This window comes from Sinohyriopsis cumingii, chromosome 7 (genome assembly GCF_028554795.1).
Source record: "Sinohyriopsis cumingii isolate HCF-2022 chromosome 7, ASM2855479v2, whole genome shotgun sequence".
NCBI classification, from domain to species: Eukaryota; Metazoa; Mollusca; class Bivalvia; order Unionida; family Unionidae; genus Sinohyriopsis; species Sinohyriopsis cumingii.
Window position 1 is genome coordinate 17,031,895 of NC_142967.1, and position 23,718 is coordinate 17,055,612.

The 23,718-nt window shown below is 33.7% G+C and overlaps 1 protein-coding gene across 5 annotated transcripts in view; it reads left to right on the forward strand.

Annotated features, from left to right (window-relative positions):
* The window catches only part of LOC149794783 (armadillo-like helical domain-containing protein 3), a 144,631-nt gene that overhangs the window by 106,350 nt on the left and 14,563 nt on the right, over nucleotides 1-23,718 (forward strand). For all 5 annotated transcript variants that reach the window (XM_089964432.1, XM_089964433.1, XM_089964436.1 and 2 more), the window contains exons 19-23: nucleotides 4,291-4,360; nucleotides 8,396-8,456; nucleotides 13,552-13,640; nucleotides 14,777-14,859; nucleotides 22,552-22,678. In XM_089964432.1, the coding sequence (XP_089820558.1) occupies nucleotides 4,291-4,360; nucleotides 8,396-8,456; nucleotides 13,552-13,640; nucleotides 14,777-14,859; nucleotides 22,552-22,678 (430 nt within the window). The remainder of the gene's footprint in view (nucleotides 1-4,290; nucleotides 4,361-8,395; nucleotides 8,457-13,551; nucleotides 13,641-14,776; nucleotides 14,860-22,551; nucleotides 22,679-23,718) is intronic.

A 23,718-nucleotide genomic window follows, 5' to 3' on the forward strand; every position in this document is an offset into this window, starting at 1 on the left:
ATCTTATAGCATTGATATTAATAGTCCTTTAAGTTCAGTAAAACCTGTGTAATCTTATAGCATTGATATTAATAGTCCTTTAAGTTCAGTAAAACCTGTGTAATCTTATAGCATTGATATTAATAGTCCTTTAAGTTCAGTAAAACCTGTGTAATCTTATAGCATTGATATTAATAGGCCTTAAAGTTCAGTAAAACCTGTGTAATCTTATAGCATTGATATTAATAGTCCTTTAAGTTCAGTAAAACCTGTGTAATCTTATAGCATTGATATTAATAGTCCTTTAAGTTCAGTAAAACCTGTGTAATCTTATAGCATTGATATTAATAGTCCTTTAAGTTTAGTAAAACCTGTGTAATCTTATAGCATTGATATTAATAGTCCTTTAAGTTCAGTAAAACCTGTGTAATCTTATAGCATAGATATTAATAGTCCTTTAAGTTCAGTAAAACCTGTGTAATCTTATAGCATTGATATTAATAGTCCTTTAAGTTCAGTAAAACCTGTGTAATCTTATAGCATTGATATTAATAGTCCTTTAAGTTCAGTAAAACCTGTGTAATCTTTTAGAATTGATATTAATAGGCCTTTAAGTTCAGTAAAATGTGTAATCTTATAGCATTGATATTAATAGTCCTTTAAGTTCAGTAAAACCTGTGTAATCTTATAGCATTGATATTAATAGTCCTTTAAGTTCAGTAAAACGTGTAATCTTATAGCATTGATATTAATAGTCCTTTAAGTTCAGTAAAACCTGTGTAATCTTATAGCATTGATATTAATAGGCCTTTAAGTTCAGTAAAACCTATGTAATCTTATTAGTCCTTTAAGTTCAGTAAAACCTGTGTAATCTTATAGCATTGATATTAATAGTCCTTTAAGTTCAGTCAAACCTGTGTAATCTTATAGCATTGATATTAATAGTCCTTTAAGTTCAGTAAAACCTGTGTAATCTTATAGCATTGATATTAATAGTCCTTTAAGTTCAGTAAAACCTATGTAATCTTATAGCATTGATATTAATAGTCCTTTAAGTTCAGTAAAACCTATGTAATCTTATAGCATTGATATTAATAGGCCTTTAAGTTCAGTAAAACCTGTGTAATCTTATAGCATTGATATTAATAGTCCTTTAAGTTCAGTAAAACCTGTGTAATCTTATAGCATTGATATTAATAGTCCTTTAAGTTCAGTAAAACCTGTGTAATCTTATAGCATTGATATTAATAGTCCTTTAAGTTCAGTAAAACCTGTGTAATCTTATAGCATTGATATTAATATTCCTTTAAGTTCAGTAAAACCTGTGTAATCTTATAGCATTGATATTAATAGGCCTTTAAGTTCAGTAAAACCTGTGTAATCTTATAGCATTGATATTAATAGTCCTTTAAGTTCAGTAAAACCTGTGTAATCTTATAGCATTGATATTAATAGGCCTTTAAGTTCAGTAAAACCTGTGTAATCTTATAGCATTGATATTAATAGGCCTTTAAGTTCAGTAAAACCTGTGTAATCTTTTAGAATTGATATTAATAGGCCTTTAAGTTCAGTAAAACCTGTGTAATCTTATAGCATTGATATTAATAGTCCTTTAAGTTCAGTAAAACCTGTGTAATCTTATAGCATTGATATTAATAGTCCTTTAAGTTCAGTAAAACCTGTGTAATCTTATAGCATTGATATTAATAGTCCTTTAAGTTCAGTAAAACCTGTGTAATCTTATAGCATTGATATTAATAGTCCTTTAAGTTCAGTAAAACCTGTGTAATCTTATAGCATTGATATTAATAGTCCTTTAAGTTCAGTAAAACCTGTGTAATCTTATAGCATTGATATTAATAGTCCTTTAAGTTCAGTAAAACCTGTGTAATCTTATAGCATTGATATTAATAGTCCTTTAAGTTCAGTAAAACCTATGTAATCTTATAGCATTGATATTAATAGTCCTTTAAGTTCAGTAAAACGTGTAATCTTATAGCATTGATATTAATAGTCCTTTAAGTTCAGTAAAACCTGTGTAATCTTATAGCATTGATATTAATAGGCCTTTAAGTTCAGTAAAACCTGTGTAATCTTATAGCATTGATATTAATAGGCCTTTAAGTTCAGTAAAACCTGTGTAATCTTATAGCATTGATATTAATAGTCCTTTAAGTTCAGTAAAACCTGTGTAATCTTATAGCATTGATATTAATAGTCCTTTAAGTTCAGTAAAACCTGTGTAATCTTATAGCATTGATATTAATAGTCCTTTAAGTTCAGTAAAACCTGTGTAATCTTATAGCATTGATATTAATAGTCCTTTAAGTTCAGTAAAACCTATGTAATCTTATAGCATTGATATTAATAGTCCTTTAAGTTCAGTAAAACCTGTGTTATCTTATAGCATTGATATTAATAGTCCTTTAAGTTCAGTAAAACGTGTAATCTTATAGCATTGATATTAATAGTCCTTTAAGTTCAGTAAAACGTGTAATCTTATAGCATTGATATTAATAGTCCTTTAAGTTCAGTAAAACCTGTGTAATCTTATAGCATTGATATTAATAGTCCTTTAAGTTCAGTAAAACCTGTGTAATCTTATAGCATTGATATTAATAGTCCTTTAAGTTCAGTAAAACCTGTGTAATCTTATAGCATTGATATTAATAGTCCTTTAAGTTCAGTAAAACCTATGTAATCTTATAGCATTGATATTAATAGGCCTTAAAGTTCAGTAAAACCTGTGTAATCTTATAGCATTGATATTAATAGTCCTTTAAGTTCAGTAAAACCTGTGTAATCTTATAGCATTGATATTAATAGTCCTTTAAGTTCAGTAAAACCTGTGTAATCTTATAGCATTGATATTAATAGTCCTTTAAGTTAAGTAAAACCTGTGTAATCTTATAGCATTGATACTAATAGTCCTTTAAGTTCAGTAAAACGTGTAATCTTATAGCATTGATATTAATAGTCCTTTAAGTTCAGTAAAACCTATGTAATCTTATAGCATTGATATTAATAAGCCTTTAAGTTCAGTAAAACCTATGTAATCTTATAGCATTGATATTAATAGTCCTTTAAGTTCAGTAAAACCTGTGTAATCTTATAGCATTGATATTAATAGTCCTTAAGTTCAGTAAAACCTGTGTAATCTTATAGCATTGATATTCATGCAGTAGTGATGGTAATTTAAAAATACAGTCCTTCCCATTGATGTCGACATCCTCAGGCCCGAGGAAATATTGTCGACATAGGCAGATGTCGAGATAAGTGTGGGGGGGGTGTCTGAGAAAAAGATACAAGTTGAATTCGACAGTAAGGGGTGACCTGTCGTCAGTGAGTAACATTTACACTTTGAGAAAACAAACAATGGAAATTTTTAGTACATGAAGATGAAACCAGTGTGAAATACACTTGTATATTGACAAATTACATTTTGGTTACCTTTGTATAATAAAATCCACAACTGGCAGCTTGTCAACATAAATGATTAGAAAACAAAGGATTTGTTCAAGCTGAGACCAAGGGCTTCTGTCGACATGTACGTTTATTTGTTATCTTGACATCGACTTAAGCATGTCAATTTTGATAATAATAGTAGACCAGGGGATCGGGACTTTGCTTTTTTGTCAAAATAGGTGGCTTGTTGACATAAGTGATGTAGATATAAGTGGGTAGGACTGTAGTGTGCTTCAGGTATGAAGATTGAGGTCCAAGTCAAATGCTAAACCATGCTAAAAGTAATAAATTTTAATATTATACATTTCTTCAATTTACTCCTTAGCATCCATGCAGTAAAATGAACAAAGTTTATATGGAAAATTATTACATCTTTTATTAAAAGACCAACAAAAGATGGAATGTATGGAAATGTTCACTTTGTATTACTTTTCAGACCAGAATTTGGCACACTATTCACTTTTTACAGGCTTGGGTTTGGATCTCTGCAATAATTAAGGTGTTGTCTTTGACCATTGAATAGGATTCTAGAAAACAGATCAGATTAATCAGGGGTTAATTTAGTCAGGTTAAGCTGTAGATATTGTATTATATACAATTAAGAACAGTTCTATTATCTGTCTGTTTTCAATGATGTTACAAAGCAGTCAAGTCCTTCAGCTTGTATGTAAGAAAGCAAATTTACAACTGAAGATTCGTATTATGCCATAAACAGATGAATTAGTTTCTGTTTTTAATTCAAACTGTTAGCAGTAAAAACAAAAATAACTGTCTTACAGATGCTTAGAAATCACATTTTGTGAATGTAACAGAGTAGTTGACATCTTAATATTGTTTTTGTTTTAGCCAATGAGACACAGGAAGATTAAAGTGGAGAAGAGTCCTCCATCCAGACCGCTTGCATGTGCCCTTTTGGGTACGTAAGTCAGTGTTATGATCAATATTATATTTTAATTGTTATATCATTGTGAAGATGTTTTTGCTACAAAATCATGTTCTGTATAATTATTCATTCTTATTTATCTGTTCTTTTTATGAAATTTGTCAGGAGTAATCAGCCAGATGAACAATATAGACTTTGATCTGATTATGTATATTATGTGATAGCAGATCAGGGTCTATGCTGCTTGCCTTTTGGACCATACCATGAATCCACATTTTTTTAAGTCCAAGTTTTGATGGATTTGGTGGTTTCTACAAATCCTAAATGTCAAAGCTCTGTGGACAGTAATTCTTTTATATATAGCCCATTACCTCATAGAGTCTGTGGACTGTAATTCTTTTATATATAGCCGTTGAATTCATAGTCAGTGGACAGTAATCCTTTTATGTATACCCTTTACCTCATAGAATATATGGCTAGTTCCATATTTACCAGCCTGTAAGATGATACTTTTTGACCAGAATACTTAGCTTTGTCTTATGCTCTGAATTGACTTGTATATGGATTATGTCATCCAAATTGTTTTACCATATAACACATAATTTTTCATGTGGAAAAAAAATTCTCTAATAAGTACAAAAAATAATGTGTAAAAATTATTTCATTTTTTGAAAGACATCATATATATGAAAAAATGTAGGACCCCACATTAAGAAGGATTTAAAACAATTACATGATTGTCAGTATCATAATATACATACATCAGATATAATTGCACTAAAGCAGTATGCACTAGTAATATACGTTTAAATTTGATTACATGTATGTGCGTTTGAATTGACAAGTTAGAAGATGAATAACCATAACAAATACAGATATTCCATCACATTTTACTTCTTCACCTTACAATCAAATAAATATTATGTCCCATTATGAGAGAGAGAGAGAGATGTATTGTTTACTTACCTGATGACTATGATCTTACTCATATACAAATGCAGTGCTTTAAGATTATGAATTAATACCACTGGGCAAGCAATTCATTTTAGTTTTAGTTAACACTTCCATTGTCCAAGAATTACATGGCTTTATAGTGGTATTTATATGCTAATTAAGTATGCTACAGCTGTAGTCAGGTTTTCCAAGATCACACCTGTTTGAGGTCAAGATTTGGCAGACCAGATCAGATTAGTGAGGCCATCCATAGGGAAATGAGAATACCCATAGGTTAGCATGAATATGGTACCATATAATGAAAACAGTGCTGGTTACTTATGTAAATTCCTCAACCAGTGACATCTTTTGAACTTGCCAATAGAACTGTCAGCAATGTAAAGTATGAGCAAAGATCAAAAACAATTGCCGCCCATGTACAGGAAGAGTGCATGCACTTTAATAAAAGTAATCTCATTTGTTGGGAATGGAGAGGCCATTGTACTTGCAAAGAAAATTAGACAGCATGCAAAATGGTCATTCTTGGGATTTAACCTAAATGGAGTCTATATGGATATAAATATTGTAAAAATTCAGAAGGAGTTTGGTATATATTTTCATAGTTTACATTTACCATTTAATTTAGGGGGCCCCGAGTGGTCTAAAGCTCTCTCCGTTATAGATCACTGCCATCTCACCTCTGCGTAAGTTCGAGTCTCAGATTCGGCCAATGTGGGTATGTGAGAAAGCTTGCCAGTAGCTTCTCGAGGGTCAGTGGTTCTTTCCGGGGATTTCACGGGTTCTTCCTCCACCATTAATACTGGCCGCCATGTATAACTTATTGTGTGCTGAAAAATGGCGTTATACCATACAACAACCATTTAATTTATTAATCTCTCTTTGATAATTGTATCAGCTAAATCGGGGCAGTAAGGTGAGAAAAAAACAAAAAAAACATGAAGAGCTGAAATCAGTCTCTCTCTCTTTCTCTCTCTCTCTCTTTTTTGATCACGAGGTGCAAGAGGAAAAATGCCATGGAATACATATGCCTCTCTCTATCTCTTAAAAAAGAACTGCAGAAAAAGCATTTTAGATTTAATATTACAATTTCCTCATTGTTGGTAATCTGAAATTGCATATAGTGATACCTTTAATAGTTATGAAACCAGAAGTTACTACAGTTTAATTCCACACAGCATCGTGAATTTAATCCTATCTGAAACTCAGTAAATTTTCATCATCATTATATGTAGCTAAAAGGACATAATACATTTAAAATACTTAGTGTAAAACAAATTAGGTACTTTCAGGTACATTTAATGATCCTGACCTGAAAGGTTACTTAGTTACAGATAGGATAAAAGTTTTGATGCTATATGGAACAAAGTGAAAAAGGCGAAGCCAGGTTATTGATCTGGCCTCGTCTCATACTCCTCATCATGTACATGGATAAAGGATGGGAAATTTGCTAAATTTACTCATTCGACCTATACTCTACATTGACTTATAGGCTGGCAAATACGGTAATCCTTTTATATTAAGCCTTTTACCTCAAAGAGTTTGTTGCTATGTAGACTGTCAAATTTACATGTGCCCAAGCCACAGAGTGCTGTGTGCAATAAATAGAATATATGTTACCTACATGACTTGGTGCTTGGGCAATAAAATATTAAGAAAACATGTTCATCATCAGGTCAGAGAAACTGTGTGACCTACCATAGCTAACCTTCCTCAACCTCAGAATCTACCGGTTGTCTATATTTACATTGCTAAATCACACAAATCTGATAAATTATCAACAATAATTGCTGCCTACAGCAACATCAGAGCCTGCATCTTGACTTGTTGAAGCCTTCTTTGTCATATTTATAATCTAACCAACTTAAGAAAGTGCTGAACAAAATCTGTGGCCTTTATTTTGAGGTGTGGAAAATCCAACCCAGTTACTTTAAATAGCAGATTACAACCAGATCTTAAATAGCAACTACATGATGAGACACGATGATCATTTACCTCAATTCCTGTAGTTTCTAACAGGTTTTTCACAAAGGTGGCTGATGTTTGTTGTAAACATTTAAACTTCCAACCCGTACAGAAATTTCTCATGGATTCCATATGGAATACTTCAGAAATCCATAAGGAAGAGATAAGCAGATGGTGAACAGGCATCCAAAACATGCTTGTATGTGAATTGAATGGAGGCGTCCAATAGGGCTTCCATGAGAATGGAGTAAAGTTATCCAAAAGAGCTTCCATGAGAATGGAGTAAAGGTATCCAATAGGGCTTCCATGAGAATGGAGTAAAAGTATCCAATAGGGGTTCCATTAGAATGGAGTAAAGGTGTCCAATAGGGGTTCCATGAGAATGGAGTAAAAGTATCCAATAGGGCTTCCATTAGAATGGAGTAAAAGTATTCAGTAGGGGTTCCATGAGAATGGAGTAAAAGTATCCAATTGGGCTTCCATGAGAATGGAGTAAAGGCATCCAATAGAGCTTCCATGAGAATGGAGTAAAAGTATCCAATAGGGCTTCCATGAGAATGGAGTAAAAGTATTCAATAGGGCTTCCATGAGAATGGAGTAAAAGTATCCAATTGGGCTTCCATGAGAATGGAGTAAAAGTATCCAATTGGGCTTCTGTGAGAATGGAGTAAAGGCATCCAAAAGAGCTTCCATGAGAATGGAGTAAAAGTATCCAACTGGGCTTCCATGAGAATGGAGTAAAGGTATCCAACTGGGCTTCCATGAGAATGGAGTAAAAGTATCCGATAGGGCTTCCATGAGAATGGAGTAAAGGCATCCAAAAGAGCTTCCATGAGAATGGAGTAAAAGTATCCAACTGGGCTTCCATGAGAATGGAGTAAAAGTATCCGATAGGGCTTCCATGAGAATGGAGTAAAGGTATCCAAAAGTACTTCCATGAGAATGGAGTAAAAGTATCCAAAAGCACTTGCATGAGGTAAAGAATTAATTGCTGCTGGAAATGTGATTTTTGTTGGTCTAAACCAGAAACAATAAATAATCCAAGAGTAAAAAAGAATTAATGGCTATTATGTTAAAAATGAAAATAAAGAATTGCATTGATAGTTTTAATTTTTCTCAATCGAGCAACATTGATTTTCTTCTTTATTTTAGACCTCATGGTGGAATTCATAACAAGCCATCTGATGAAGTCATTTCCTTTAGAGCTCTATCTGTAAGTACATCATGTTTTGGTGTGAAATGTTCTTGTTACATGTTGGTGTCTATCATTATGATTCAAAATATCTTCATGCTGCAAGCTGTTACATCTGAATACATGAGTCATATTTGTAAGCCCTTCATGAATATTAATTTATCTTTACCTTAGGGCCTTGGATAGCCGAGTTGGTCTAATATTTGTAAGACCTTCATGGATATTATTTTATCGTTACCTGGATGGCTGAGTTGGTCTAATATTTGTAAGACCTTCATGGATATTATTTTATCGTTACCTGGATAGCCAAGTTGGTCTAATATTTGTAAGACCTTCATGTATATTATTTTATCGTTACCTGGATAGCTGAGTTGGTCTAATATTTGTAAGACCTTCATGTATATTATTTTATCGTTACCTGGATAGCTGAGTTGGTCTAATATTTGTAAGACCTTCATGGATATTATTTTATCGTTACCTGGATAGCTGAGTTGGTCTAATATTTGTAAGACCTTCATGGATATTATTTTATCGTTACCTGGATAGCTGAGTTGGTCTAATATTTGTAAGACCTTCATGGATATTATTTTATCGTTACCTGGATAGCTGAGTTGGTCTATATGTAAGACCTTCATGGATATTATTTTATCTTCAACTCACAGCCCTCGGTAGACAAGTTGGTCTAATGTTTGTAAGACCTTCCTGGATATTATTTTATCTGTACCTCAGGGTCCTGGATAGGTGAGTTGGCCTAATATTTGTAAGACCTTCATGGATATTATTTTATTGATCAATGCATTACGATTGTGGTCGGAAATGACAGGTGGTTGCTCATAGCAGCGGTTGCTCATAACAGTCTCTACTGTAATATAAGTGACGAAAAGTGTCATCTGAGCATAAAATGAGCAGTCTATGTACTACATGCCATAATTACAGAAAACTGTATGAAAAACACATTTATTTTTTGCTACTTACCTGGATTTGCAATTAAAATTCTTGTCACAAATCAGTTAAATCCATGTGGATTAATAGTTAGTATGAGTGTATAGACACACAAAAACTTGATAATTTATTGATATGTGATGTGATGTGATTTAGATTTTTACGATGTCTGCAATGTGGTAGTTTATAGTGATGTCTATCACCGGGGCATTGTGCCGCAGACATGTAGTATGATGTCCCACCTAGTCACATTATCCTGACACCAGGCCGACCAGTCCTAACACTAACTTCTTAATGCTGAGCACCAAGCGAGGCAGCTGTTAGAACCATTGTTATAAGTCTTTAGTATGACTCGGCCGGGGATCGAACCCACGACCTCTGGCATTACTGATATATGTAACACTCACTTTAACTAGTCTACACGTCAAACCTTTGCTGAATGGGTGTGAAGTTCACAAATGATGAATGTTTTTGTTTTGTTTTTATTTAAATTTTTAATGAATACCCAGGTACCCATTGACAATTTTACTCACATCTCACCTATGTCTGAGTGAATTCAAGTCTCGGCTTGACCAATGTAGGTGTGTGAGAAAGCTTGATGGTAGTTTTCCTGTGGGTCATTTGTTATTCCCAGGGTCTTTCCTGGTTCTTCCCTCACAACATGTACTGGCTGCCTTGTATAGACTATCATGTGCTGAAAAATACCATTAAAACCCCACAAAGACAAGAAATATTCATCTGTACCCCATGTCTGGTTATCAAACTTTTGGTTAAAAAAACTTCCACTACTACTTTTGAATCAATAAATAAAGTATTTGTCATTTTCTTATGGCTAGGATGAAACAATAAATAATTTAGATTTTCTCCATTACAGGGAGTGTAAACATATCCTAAAACTTGATGATAAGTCACAGCTAATATCATTCACAATTAATGTAATTTTTAGTCAAACTGTCAGTAGCCAAAAGGGAATATGTTTTTTTCTTCTGTGTATAATTTTTTTAATGTAACTTAATATTTGTGTATGGCATGTGTTCTTATAGCATTCATTGTTCTTGCTTTCTATGCATTTTGATCTTTCAGAAGCAAATTAGAGTCCATTTTTTGTGAGATCCCATGCTTGACATCTGACCCTGACCTTTAATAACAACTAGTTAAACATTGTTGAAGCAAAATGCAAAATTTTCTCAAGATAAGCTTGTAAAGCCCGCTACTAGCTTTCTTTGGTAAAAGGGGTAAGTGTTGAAATGCAGGAATGATTGCAATTACATTAACTTCTATTGGACAATTTTAATCAGGGAGTTGAACACTTTGGTCAGAAATCACAAGGTGGATGGGTGTGGCTTGTTGATTTTAGTATTATGTTTTAAAACATTGGTATACATAAAGTCACATAAAATTACATGGAAACCTGGAACCAAAAATAGTCTTCTGAATTTACTGATGTATAAAAATTCTTGATCAGTGTCATCTGACTGTTTATATCCAATCAGATTGCAGAAAATTTGGTTGATTCATAAAAATTGGAATTATACACATATAATTTTGAATTTAGATTTGGACATGTAAATTAAATACTTACGTTCAGTGAAAAGAAGTTTCTCTTCATTGCATGTATCAAAACACATGAGGCAAATTTGTTTACTATGGATTATATCTGAGGTCAGAGTTTTGGAATATGGCTTAAATCTGAGGGAAATTTTTTGGAACTGAACAGCTTTTTTTCAGGGATGACTTTAGCTTAAAATCAGCTTATTTTATAAAGTTTAGGTATGTTTTAAATGGAAAGTTGACATTTTGGATTTTTATGGAAAGAAACAAGCAACTGAAAGTGCATTGAGTTCAGTTACATAAACTTGTCAATGGCTTATTCCACAACTAAAGAGAGGTTATAATTTTAAATCTGTTCATTTGACAGTGACTATTTTCATGAATAAAAACCTTGTAACTATTTTCATTTGGCAATTGCCCTTGCCATAGTTATGGACATTCTGAATGTATTGATTATTTGAGAATGGCCTTCTCCAAAATTAAAGACATTATAATATTAATTATTTGTATATGAATCATATCTCTTTTATATAAATTTTAATGGCATATTAAGGACAGTACAGTAGTTTCAGTGAATGTAAATCTGCAAAAATGATGGCACAGTATAAACTTCATAGTGTTGATGTCACACTTAGTTTGCCATAGAACAGATCCAAACTTGAAGAAATGTTAACTTGAAAATGGGTTTTGATCCTTAATTTGTCCCTAAAATATGTAGACAGAAGACTTTAATGCATGATCAGAAGCTATGATATTTATGAAACCAATTAAATAATATATTCCTCAGTTTCGTTACACTGAGTTTGATTGTTTATTATTTAGTACATCTCTTAAATATTCTGTCTAAATAAACTTAAAATACACTACTAACTTAAAAAATGTTGTTCTTGTATTTAAAAGATTTTACCCAATTTTGCCATATTTTTATTTTGTACACCTTTTGGGGAGTTTTCACAATATCTTACCATTTCTTAATCATGCCATTTGAGGAACTTTTACAATATCTTTACTATTTATTTTGTATGCCATTTGGGGAGTTTTTGGATTATCATACCATTTATTTAAAATGACTTTTGGAAGTTTTTGCAATATCCTACCAATTTTTTTAATGCCTTTTGGGGATTTTTTGCAATATCTTTACTGTTTCTTTTGTTTTATAGTTGTTACGAGTCTTAAAATAAGAAACAGGAAAGAGTGTAAGACTACAACCTTTGTAAAATTTAACATATTTGTTTATTTCCCTAGAATACAAAGTGAAAATAGTAAAACAACTTAAGTTATTGCAAATTAAATCCCAGAATAATACAAGAATTTCAGACACAAGTCCAAATAATAAAATGTCCTGAATAAAACTTAGTTCCTGAAGAGATCCAAAACTGAAGGCAATGATGTGTCTGTGATAGCCTTTGGAGTGCTGACATGTCAAGTCTTTTTTTTTAATCACAGTAATATAATTCCAGGTTTGAATATATTATGAATTCTAGTGAATGTCTCTATCCACGAATTTTATCAGAGCACTTTTGTATTTCCAGAGAAAATAATCACTTGAATTCAATAATTTGAAGAAAATAAAATTAAGCCCAAACTGGACACAACATTATACAACTTGAAGGTGCTAGATGTTAAAACACGACTGACTAAATCCTCACAATCACAAGATTATATAGTTCTGTACTTGACCTCAGGTCACAATTAGCATTTTCTAAAACAAAACATTACCTAATGGAAAATAATCTTCTAGAATGATTTAATGAGCCTCATTTACTTACAACACAATAACCTGTAAAATTTACTTAGCAATCTTCAAAACCCTAACCCAAATCAACATATTTACTCCTTCTTGCTTACCTGAATAATAATCCTGATATTAAACTCATAAACATAGAGAAAATTTTAACTGTGTGTTAGTTGTTGACATAAATGAAATAAAAAAATTAAAGAAAAGTCAATCAGGTCAAGCAGAAATGAACTCAATTTTGGACAAGGTCAAGTCCAGCATACAGTGTTACATTACAACAGCATTTAATGAAATAAAATTATTTTTTTTAAAACACAAACACTTAAATATACATAACATAGTTGAGATTCATATTTGATTGGAGATATTTGTCTTCCTGATTTGTTTTAAAAAGGTTTGTGCTACCAAGCTTTAGCTAGACACTGTATAGCAGGATTTTGGTTATGGGTCATTAAACCTTAATAGATACATACATGTAAATATAGTTAATATATATCCCTACATCTTCACAGATTTTCTTTTGTTCAAGGATTGCTATTAGTTATTTCCCAGTACTTCCAACATAACAGAACAAACGACAGACATGAATTCTATAAGTTAGTCTTTCTACTTCCACCATGACAGAACAAATCATAGACATGAATTCTATATGTTAGTCTTTCTACTTCCAACATGACAGAACAAACGATAAACATGAATTCTTTATGCTAGTCTTTCTACTTCCAACATGACAGAACAAACGATAGACATGAATTCTATATGCTAGTCTTTCTACTTCCAACATGACAGAACAAACGATAGACATGAATTTTATATGCTAGTCTTTCTACTTCAAACACGACAAACAATATACATGAATTCTATATGATAGTCTTTCTGTTACAGTCGCTGTCTTGGAATAGTTCATAGAGTTCTGTGTTATCAGAAACGCTGTCGAGTCCGACTACAGTATCCTTGGAAAGAACTTTGGACTAGTAAGATTTACTCAATTTACTTAATTGCTTACATGAATCAGCTGTTTTATATTACATGCAAGACAAGTTGTTGACTCAAGATGGGGTCATTTCCTTGATTACCAGAAGCTTTAAAAGAGATGGTTTGTAATCCATATCTTTAATCAATGCTCATTTTATTAGAGCTGTCTTAGAATGAAGACACATTGAAGGAAAGTATGGATTTTTTTAAAATGCTATATTACTCCTAGCTTAACTAAAGGAGATATTTTCAGTAAATGAACAAGAAAACCAGAATAATTAAAAAAACATAACTGTATGCATTTTCATCAATTTAAAGTTTAAATTTTCTAACTGTGGAGGTATGTAATTATTATAATTACTTTGTACAATGTTCACAACCAAACAACTTTGTGTAATTATTATTATTACTTTTTGAACTATGTTTACTTGCAAAAAGCTGTGTAATTATTGTTATTACTCTGCACTATGTTTAAATCAGAATGACAGTTGCTGCTATTCCATATCATAAGTCATTTGAAATAAAATAATTTTTGGAAAGAATTATAGCAATACATGCTAGCATAAAGTAGAATTGTATATGTATTGGAAAAAAGTATTTGTGTAGTAGAATTGTATTCGTATTGCAGTAATATAATTGTATGTGTATTTGAGTAGTAAAATTCTATGTGTATTGGACAAAAACTGAATTGTATGTGTATTTGAGTAGTAGAATTGTTTGTGTATTGCAGTAATAGAATTGTATGTGTATTGCAGTAATAGAATTGTATGTGTATTTGAGTAGTAGAATTGTATGTGTATTGGAGTAGTCAAATTGTATGTGTATTTGAGTAGTAGAATTGTATGTGTATTGGAGTAGTCAAATTGTATGTGTATTTGAGTAGTAGAATTGTATGTGTATTGGAGTAGTCAAATTATATGTGTATTGGAGTAGTAGAATTGTATGTGTGTTGGAAAAATGTACTGCAGTACCTAATAGCATTTATACAATTTTATTTTGGCAGTCATTATTTTAGCTACATTTAAACTGAAAATCTCTTCAACTCTATGTATTTTGTTTCTAAATGACCTTGCTTTAGAACAAAAGGATAAACTTATATATCAAATCATTTATTAAGAAGTTATCTCTTTTGCAGCTTTAATTAATGTTCTAAAGTTCATTCTCTCCCATGAATCACAACTGGTGAAGAGAAATAATATATTCCACTTAGCTTCAAAGGTAAGTACACTAATGTTTATATGGTAGATAGCTGATAACCATAATTTAAAATCTGAGCAGAATTTACCTTAGCTTATGTCTTAGAAAAATGTATAATTAGCAGTTTCATGGTTAAGGAGTAATATGGTGTGATTGGATGTTGAGGTAGTAACATAGTGTGATTGGATGTTGAGGTAGTAACATAGTGTGATTGGATGTTGAGGTAGTAGCTTGATGTGATTGGATGTTGAGGTAGTAACATAGTGTGATTGGATGTTGAGGTAGTAGCTTGATGTGATTGGATGTTGAGCTGATAACATGGTGTGATTGGATGAAGAGGTAATAACATGGTGTGATAGGATGTTGAAGTAGTAGCTTGGTGTCATTGGATGAAGAGGTAGTAACATGGTTTGATTAGATGTTGAGATAGTAGCATGTTGTGATTGGATTTTGAGGTAGTAACATAGTGTGATTGGATGTTGAGGTAGTAACATATTGTGATTGGATGTTGAGGAAGTAACATATTGTGATTGGATGTTGAGGAAGTAGCTTGGTGTGATTGGATGTTGAGGTAGTATCTTGTTGTGATTGGATGTTGAGCTGATAACATGGTGTGATTGGATGAAGAGGTAATAACATGGTGTGATAGGATGTTGAAGTAGTAGCTTGGTGTCATTGGATGAAGAGGTAACATGGTTTGATTAGATGTTGAGGTAGTAGCATGGTGTGATCAGATGCTGAGCTGATAACATGGTGTGATTGGATGAAGAGGTAATAATAAGGTGTGATTATATGTTGAAGTAGTTGCTTGGTGTGATTGGATGTTGAGGTAGTAACATGGTGTGATTGGATGCTGAGGTAGTAACATGCTGTGATTGGATGTTGAGGTGGTGTGATTGGATGTTGTGGTAGTAGCATGGTGTGATTGGATGTTGGGGTAGTAGCGAAGTGCAGTTGGATGTTGTGGTAGTAATATGGTGATCAGATGTTGAGGTAGTAACATGGTGTGATAGGATGTTGAGGTGGTGCAGTTGGTTGCTGTGGTAGCAACATGGTGTAATTGTTAGGTGGTGATGAGTTATATGGTGTGAAATTAATTGCAGGTAGTAACATGATGATATTATGAACTGGAGGTAATAATATGGTGTGATTGTGACTTGACTGTAGTAACATAGGGTGATTGAAAAGTGGATCAGTGATATAGTGGATTGTGAATTGGAGGTAATAATGTCTGATTATTAGCTTGAGGTAGTGATATAATGTGGTTTTCGGTGAGTTGGTAATATTGTATGATTGTGAGGTTGAGGTAGTAACATGGTGTGATTGTTTTTTAGTTGGCAATATTGTGTGATTAATGGTGGAGATAGTAACATGGTGTGATTGTTTTTTAGTTGGTAATATTGTGTGATTAATGGTGGAGGTAGTAACATGGTGTGATTGTTTTTTAGTTGGTAATATTGTGTGATTAATGGTGGAGGTAGTAACGTGGTGTAATTGTTTTTTAGTTGGTAATATTGTGTGATTAATGGTGGAGGTAGTAACGTGGTGTAATTGTTTTTTAGTTGGTAGTATTGTGTGATTAATGGTGGAGGTAGTAACATGGTGTAATTGTTTTTTAGTTGGTAATATTGTGTGATTAATGGTGGAGGTAGTAACATGGTGTAATTGTTTTTTAGTTGGTAATATTGTGTGATTAATGGTGGAGGTAGTAACATGGTGTGATTGTTTTTTAGTTGGTAATATTGTGTGATTAATGGTGGAGGTAGTAACATGGTGTAATTGTTTTTTAGTTGGTAATATTGTGTGATTAATGGTGGAGGTAGTAACATGGTGTGATTGTACAATGCAGGAAACAGAGAACCCATGGAATCCATTGATCACAGATTTTTTTTACTAATAACCATAAACTGTGTTGATACTATGGGATCAAACCATGAATACAATGGTTGAGACACTAGAATTATCACTGCATTATAAAGATTTAAAACTGCACTTACTGGGTATGTTAAGTTTCATGTATAAATCTTGCAATAAGTCTACTACTGGTACATAGCAAATAAAACTCACCAGAAGAAGGATTAAATGTGTTCCAAAAGAATGTCATCATAAGTTTGAGAATTTTCTTTGTTGTATATTTTCCTTGATCACTCTTTGTCTTGCTTGCAGAGCATAGTTGAGACATAGGGATCACTTTTCTGGTTGCATTGTCATTATTGATTTTAATGTTTTTACATTTAGCCCAGTTTCCCTGACACTATTTTATGTACATTTTTGAAATTTACTGATATTATTCATCCAAAATGGTAAAACTTACTTTGAACAAAAGTAAGTTGCATTGACTTTTTTTGCTGCAACAAGTACATTGTTTTCATTTGGTTGAGTTTATCTGCAAATTTTATACATAGTCCATGAACACGATGGGTGTATTAATCTTGGTGGGTACACACAAAAAATTCACAGTGACCTACTTAAATCACAGTGACCTACTTTTCACACTAGTGATTTAATCATGAAATCAGATGGTTGCATTTATATTGGGAATAATAATCACATCAGTTGCTTACTGTTTAGGTCACACTGATTTACTTTTCTTGCATTAGTGGCTTGGAACAGAAGAACTTACGTGACGACCTTGTTATCTCTACTTGAGGTCAAGTTCATTTAAATGATAGTATCTACCAGACATTCAGTATGGTCAGGTTGAAAATCACGTTCTTGCTGATCATCCTGAATGGTACACCAGCAGTGGTAGTTGTAACCTTCACACACGTTAATCAGTTCCTGTTGATGTAGTCATTGCAGTATAGTTGAAGCACATTGCTCTTGCCTTTGGGTGATGCTGCTTTCATGCCTGCATTGCCAGTTCAAATATGTAGTCAGTAGCCATGAATTTGTTCTGACAGTGATAAATAAGTAAGAGTTCTGAAGGATTTAATGCCATGGGTCAATAGAAGCGGGGTCATACTTACCATCTGCATGCAAAGTTCAGTCAAAATAAAATTATTAATTAGTAGCAAGTGACATAATAATCCACCTGAATAACAAAGATGATGCTCCAGCACAAATCATACCATATACAGTTGTTCTTTGCCACCATTGATTCCAGAAAAAAGGTAAAGAAAATTTGCTGGTTTATCTAAATAAATGGTCGTATTTACATGGAATTGTCACTAAAAGACCTCTTATGATGTCTAATTGGTCACAGATGAAACTGTTGCCAATCTGGCAACCAGTCTGGTTACCATGGACAACCATCATGGCCCCCATGGTGACCATGCTGAAAATCTAATCACTCCTACTCCTTAGTGATTGGTCATATTGACATAAGGTTTCCACTAAAAGACTTATGATCTCAGAAAGGAAAATGTCATTTGTCCAGTATGTCCACTATGGTAGCCATCTTCAAATAATTGTTATGGCTACACCTTTTAATGGATGGTTGTATCCACATTGGCTTTTTCACAAAATGACTTGTTATGAGATTTGGTTTGTACTGAATGAAAATTGTGCCACTTATACATCCAATATGGCCAGATCTTGAAAATCTTGTTATCACTACTCATGAATGGAGTTTTCATTGGTTGGTCCTAAATAAAAATGGGGCCTATCTGATATTCAATATTGCTGCTATGGTGGCCATCTTGAAAATGTTGTTATTGCTATTTTCCCTTGATGGACCTGACAATTTAACTATAAAGACTTTTGGTGCTAATTAGAAATTCTGTTTTATGGCCATAGTGTCTGTAATACAAATGTTATTATTGTTAACTCTCCTGAATTGATAGTAATAGCAACATAAGTATTTTGCTAAAGGACTTTGTATGATATATTGTTGGTCCTAAATGAAAATGGTCACCTTTTAAAAAATCTTAAAATAACTATTTCTCCAGAATGAATGGTTCTGTGTAAATGGGGTTTTCACTAAAAGACTTTTTAAAATATCTTATAGGACCTAAATAAAAATTGTGCCAATATTGCCTCCTAAAATTTGAAAAAATCTCACATCATGTTCTATTGAACAGATGGCCAGACCAGTATTTAAGAAAAATAAAAAAAAAATTATTTTGCAATATATTGTTGTTTTTATATGAAAATGATGATGACCTAACCTCTAAAGTGGTTGCTTGAGAGTCGTGCTCAAATTATTTATATGGTTACCACTCCTGAATGGATGGTCTTATCAGTGTGGGTTTTTCACTAAGACACTAGATATAGCTGGTTCTGAATGAAATAGTGCAGTTCTGACCACAAACTTACCTGACTTTTGTGAAGTTATGAAAACCAGATCTAAATGAAGGTGTAAATCACCAGCTTGGTCACAATATCATAGATATATAAATAATATATAGCGGCAATACAATACAATGCATACAGTCTGCAGGTGATAGTATAGATACATATTATTGAATCATTACACTTCTAACATATACAAGTGAATTTTGACCAGACGTTGAATTACGATACATTCAACTGAACAGGTTGTGTAGCACCCGGATTATAAGTGAATTGTCTCAAGTCAGCAAGCTCTGCTTCTTTTGAAGCTACCCTCGGCTAGGTGGAAAAAAAGAAGAGAGAACCACAACAAATAGATCACCTTTTTTAAAAAAATACCAACATATTAATCACGCTGACTCGTATATTGCAACTTGCTTGTTATTTTGACCCTTCCTAGGCGTGCATACAACACTCACCCCAAATGGAGCCTCTCATACATGTACTGGTATTTCTTTCTGTATTGTTTCAATTTGCTCTGAGGGCTGGATAGAACATGTTCATGGGCCGGATCTGGCCTACGGGCCAGGGGTTGTGTACCCCTGGTTTAAACAAATAAAAATTCAGAAGAAACAGACTTAAATTGGATTCCAGGAATCTGTTTTAGGGCGTAGAGCATCACTGCCATAGTGTTGGACATGGAACATAGATCAAATTTTAATTTTAAACATTTATTTAAATTTATTATGAAGGTAACTTGAACTGATGGTCAGATTTTATCATTATTCCTTGCTGCTTAGTTGAATGGATGGATTAATGGATTGGTAGATGGAGCATTGGATGGATAGGTGGACTGGTAGATGGATGGGTGGATGGATAGGTAGATGGATTAGTGGATGGGTGGGTGATAGGTGGATGGGTACATGGATAGGTGGATGGGTAGATTGATCAGTGGATGGGTAGATGGATAAGTGGATAGGTAGGTGGATTGATAGGTGGATGAGTAGATGGATATGTGGATGGGTTGATGGATCAGTGGATGGGTAGATGGATATGTGGATGGGTAGATGGATATGTTGATGGATAAATGGATAGGTAGATTGATGGGTAGTGGATGGGTAGATGGAGAAATTGATGGGTGGATAGTTAAATGGATAGGTGGATGGATAAGCGGATGGGTAGATGGATAGGTGGATGGGTATATGGATAGGTGAATGGGTAGGTGGATAGGTAGATGGATAAATGGATGGGTGGATGGATAGGTGGATGGATAGATGGTTAGGTGGATGGGTAAAAAGATAGGTGGACGGGTAGATGGATAAATGGATGGGTAGATGGATAATTGGATGGGTGGATGGATAAATGGATGGATAGGTGGATAAATAAATAGATAAATGGATGGGTGGATGGATAAATGGATGGGTGGATGGATAGGTAGATGGATAAATGGATGGGTAAATGGATAGGTAGATGGGTAAATTGATAAATGGATGGGTAGATGAATAATTGGATGGATAAATGGATGGGTGGATGGATAAATGGATGGGTGGATGGATAGGTAGATGGATAAATGGATGGGTAAATGGATAGGTAGATGGGTAAATTGATAAATGGATAGGTAGATGAATCATTGGATGGATAAATGGATGGGTGGATGGATAAATGGATGGGTGGATGGATAAATGGATGGGTAAATGGATAGGTAGATGGGTAAATTGATAAATGGATGGGTAGATGAATAATTGGATGGATAAATGGATGGGTGGATGGATAAATGGATGGGTGGATGGATAAATGGATGGGTAAATGGATAGGTAGATGGGTAAATTGATAAATGGATAGGTAGATGAATCATTGGATGGATAAATGGATGGGTGGATGGATAAATGGATGGGTGGATGGATAGGTAGATGGATAAATGGATGGGTAAATGGATAGGTAGATGGGTAAATTGATAAATGGATGGGTAGATGAATAATTGGATGGATAAATGGATGGGTGGATGGATAAATGGATGGGTGGATGGATAAATGGATGGGTGGATGGATAAATGGATGGGTAAATGGATAGGTAGATGGGTAAATTGATAAATGGATGGGTAGATGAATAATTGGATGGATAAATGGATGGGTGGATGGATAGGTAGATGGATAAATGGATGGGTAAATGGATGGGTAGATGGGTAAATTGATAAATGGATAGGTAGATGAATCATTGGATGGATAAATGGATGGGTGGATGGATAAATGGATGGGTGGATGGATAAATGGATGGGTAAATGGATAGGTAGATGGGTAAATTGATAAATGGATGGGTAGATGAATAATTGGATGGATAAATGGATGGGTGGATGGATAAATGGATGGGTAAATGGATAGGTAGATGGGTAAATTGATAAATGGATGGGTAGATGAATCATTGGATGGATAAATGGATGGGTGGATGGATAAATGGATGGGTGGATGGATAAATGGATGGGTGGATGGATAAATGGATGGGTAAATGGATAGGTAGATGGGTAAATTGATAAATGGATAGGTAGATGAATCATTGGATGGATAAATGGATGGGTGGATGGATAAATGGATGGGTGGATGGATAAATGGATAGGTGGATGGGTAGATGGATAAATGAATGGGTAGATGGATAAATGGATGGGTGCATGGACAATTGGATGGGTAGATAGTTCAGTGGATGGGTAGATGGATAGGTGGATAAATAAATGGATATGTGGCTGGATGCATATGGGTGGATTGATCATTAGATGAGTAGATGGAACAGTGGATGAGTAAATAGGTGGATGAATAGATGGATCTGTGGTTGGATGTATATTGGTAGAGGATCATGGATGAATACATGGATCTGTGGATCAATAGATATGGATAGAGGAACGTGGATGAATAGATGGATCTCTGGCTGGGTAGATATGGGTTGAGAATCATGGATGAATAGAGGGATAGGTGGCTGGATAGACGAGGGTTGAGGATCATGGATAAATAGATGGATTTATAGCTGGATAGATAAAGGTTGAGGATCATGGATGAATAGATGGATCTGTGGCTGGATAGACACGGGTTGAGGATCATGGATGACTGGATGGATCTATGGCTGGATAGATAAAGGTTGAAGATCATGGATAAATAGCTGGTTAGATATAGGTAGATCGATCAGTGGATGAATAGATGGATCAATGGATGGGTACCGGTAGGGATACATGGCTGGGTATATATCGGTAGATGGATGAGTGGATGGGTTGATGGATCAGTGGGTGAATAAATAGATAGGTGGATGAATGGGTTGATGGATTGGTAGATGAATAGATGGATTGGTGGATGGGTATAATGATAGGTAGATGGATAGGTGGATGGATAGGTGGATGGGTAGATGGATCAGTTGATAGGTAGATGGGTAGATAGATGGAATGGTGGATGTATTAATTCCTCATCATGATATATGTCAATAGATGGATACATTATTTCTCTCATTTCATTTTCTTGACAGGTTGTAAATATATTTAATCTGTTTATCACATATGGAGACACATTTCTGCCAAATCCCAACAGTTATGATGAGTTGTATTATGAGATTATTCGGATGCATCAGGTTTTTGACAATCTCTACTCCATGGGTAAGTTAAACTCTACTCCTTGGGTAAGTTAATCTCTACTCCCTGGCTAAGTTAAAATAAGTTAATCTCTACTCCATGGGTAAGTTAAAGAAATTAAATTTTATTGCTAGCCTTACCTAGCACCTCCATATATCTATATCTTGACCTGGAGGAAGGCTACCAGCTATTACATTGTATCTGGTGTGAGTGATAAGATATTATTTAATTGTGCAGGTTTCTTTATGGGATCACAAAATGGTATGGTCCTTTAAGGTAGACTAATATGCAAAGAATTATTTTATAGAGGCTTACATGGATTAAGTGGTTTGTGTGGCCTTGAATAAGTACTTGAATTTAATGTTACCTTAGCTGTCATTATTATAAAGCTTCACCTTTCTGCAATGGAAATCCTTAATCGTTGTTAGATGAAGCATTATTGTTATAGTGATTTCTGAGAACACATGCATTGACCCAGTCTGACCTACATCATTGGCATGTGGATCCTCTTTCACTGAATTAACAGGTGGTAGAAACAAATTTGTTATGGATTTAACATGTGGATGTATCTATGTATTGTCTGAGACAGGTTCAGTGATTTTACATTAATAATATGAGGTTCAGATTAAATGACCTTGATTGTTTTATACAGGCATCTTGTGAACATATAAACTTCTATATGTAAGGAAATATTTTTATTACTAAGTTTGGTATTATAGTGGAGTTTCTCAAAAATATTAGACATGGTTTCTGTACTCCGCTGTTTAGAAGAAGAAATGACATGTCTTGGATTCCTAGAAATTCTTTTAGGGCAGAAGAGTGTCAGTGTTCTTTTTTCTTGTCAGATCTGTATTGAATGGAAATATAGCCATTGACAACTAACTAAATATGATTCAACATAATTTGATGCAATTTGATATGAACATTGTCTCATAGACATACATGTGCCTTTTATGGATTTAGTTTTTTTTAGAATAGTTATGCACATTCCCCACCCCACCAGCCAGTGTCCAGAATCCACAATATTTGCAGGAGTTATGGCCCCTGATTTACCATCCTCCTGA